The 2,279-nt window shown below is 36.8% G+C and overlaps 1 protein-coding gene across 4 annotated transcripts in view; it reads left to right on the forward strand.

The window, feature by feature from the left end:
* Positions 1-2,279, forward strand: part of LOC107672748 (armadillo repeat protein deleted in velo-cardio-facial syndrome homolog) — a 267,938-nt gene that overhangs the window by 204,008 nt on the left and 61,651 nt on the right. Inside the window, exon 7 of one of the 4 annotated variants that reach the window (XM_016466075.1) lies at positions 1,687-1,791. The exons of the other annotated variants lie outside the window; for them this stretch is intronic. Within the exon in view, the coding sequence (XP_016321561.1) occupies positions 1,687-1,791 (105 nt within the window). The remainder of the gene's footprint in view (positions 1-1,686; positions 1,792-2,279) is intronic. 4 annotated transcript variants of the gene reach the window in all.

A 2,279-nucleotide genomic window follows, 5' to 3' on the forward strand; every position in this document is an offset into this window, starting at 1 on the left:
CCGCTGATTACAGAACCGGCTTTCTGACAAGATGCGCGTTAAATATCGCATGCGATTAATCGTGCAGCCCTAATCTTTAAGTATCTGTTGTGCTGCTTCTGAGGCAGTACAAATCCCCAAAAAAGATCTCTCTTATTTTTTTTAAAAACATCTTACACATTCTGCAAAGGACATGTAAACTTATGTGAAAGGAATTATGTAAATTGTACAATTCATATCAGTGCACACACAAAAACAAACAGCTTTATGCATGCACAAGCATTAACCAATGTGCACATAGAAAGAGCTCTGTTCTACAGTGTAACGCAACTGACAGTTGATGCATAGTGGGAGGAAGTGAAGGGTAAGGTATGATCTTACTGCTGCACTGTTTCTTACCATTAGACCACTCACACATTGACAAACCTATGAAACACACCTAAGGAATAACATCACAGAGTGTGAAGTGCATGTGTGCGCACATGTGTGGGTCCTTCTGTCACATGTTAGTGTGTTTGGACTGATATCGGAGACAAGCTTATAGTCACATAAATACATCAACTCCAACCTCAGAGCTCTGGGTGTGTAGGATAAAATCTATGCGTTCTGTTACACTCTGGATGTATTTGAAACCAAAGTACCTTTATATTCACAGTCAGCATCAATGTACTTTTTAAAGAAAATGGCACCATAACATTATATCTAATGATCTTGATCAAATTCAGGTGAGCGGCAGAGATAACCAAGGAAATATTATGGCTACACTGCTCATTTATTAATAGAAAAAAATGGATATTGATGAATTAATTTACTTCATTCAGTCACTTCATCAGAAGCCATTTTTTTACACCAACATTTGAACTGCATGCACAGGATTGTGGGATGTTGTAGGCAGCATAGACGTATCCCATAATCCTGTGCATGCAGAACAAAAAATGATTTGATGAAGGCACCTTAGTAGACGGGATGTTCAAACATGGATGTGCCTATAGATATGCAGTATACTGCTTACGAAGCCATCATTTTGCAGACTTTATTTTCAGCGGACATCCGTTGGTATAAAAGCTTATTTTAGAATAGCGAAATTGTTTTATACATAATGTTAAGATTTCTTTAACTGTGTATAAATGGTTAGTTAGCAACATACAGTGATTTAAATAGAAACATCACAGACTGACTTATGTACTGTACTAATGTAATGCTCAAAAGTTACTTAAAATTGTGTCTAATAAAATTAGCAGCCAAATATTATAAATAAATACATTTTTGAGAATTCCTTTAGTTGAAAAGTTAAACAGCTTATGTGTAGAAGGCTCAGATTAAATAATTAGTTTCTTTCTCTGCTTCTGTGTTTTCTTCTCTTGGAAATCATCCAGCTTCCTCCTGCTAGAGGAATTTTCTATTAAATGCTGGAATTACTCTTTTGTGAGGAACAAAATGAGACAATAAAAATAATACCTTGTCTCAAAGGCATTCTTATGTTTTCTTGTTTAGCCAGATAATTCATATAAAAAATTAATTCTCTGGCTCCGTTTGTGTTTTGGACTGTTCTGGACTGTTAACAAGGCTTCATGGGAAACGTCCTACTTTTTAAACAGGCTTTCATTTAACAGTTTCCCTTTCATTTCTGTTAGAAGACTTGACATTTCCATATTATTGTATACTTTTCCAACTTGTGCCACCTGAACTAACATACTTCCACTGTAGGTGACCAAGGTGGTTAAAACCATCACACGCCGAACCTTCCAGCCAGTGATCCTGACAGAGTCCAAACCATCTCCATCTACAGCAACACCATCTGAAACAAAACCAGTAAAGAGTGCTTCTGGTTGACATGTCTCTGCCTCCCGTCTTTCATCTCACTAACTGTGTCTGTAACTCACAGCTGGTGTGGCAGTGGTCTGTAAAACTAAATACCAGGGAGATCGTAAAACCTATATAGAACTGTAAAGTCTGGCCATGACGCCTACATGCACCTTTTAACAGGCGGACATTAGTAAACGCAGCCGCCGCTGTAGATAGACACCTTTCATTAGAGGTAACAGTAGCTTTGGTGGTTAAGCTTAGTCTAAATATAAGCATCAGTGTCCTATCTTTTTTTTAAGTCTTTAAACTTGTCCATGTTTCACACATAATTTCAATAAGCTTTTTAAAGTCAACATGAAATGCTGTTTGCAACCCATTTTATATGTGACCCTGGATCACAAAACCAGTCATAAGGGTTACTTTTTTTATTTATACATCATCTGAAAGCTGAATAAATAAGCTTTCCATTGATGTATGGTTTGTTAGGATAGGAC

This window comes from Sinocyclocheilus anshuiensis, unplaced genomic scaffold (genome assembly GCF_001515605.1).
Source record: "Sinocyclocheilus anshuiensis isolate Anshui unplaced genomic scaffold, SAMN03320099.WGS_v1.1 scaffold88, whole genome shotgun sequence".
Classification (NCBI taxonomy): Eukaryota; Metazoa; Chordata; class Actinopteri; order Cypriniformes; family Cyprinidae; genus Sinocyclocheilus; species Sinocyclocheilus anshuiensis.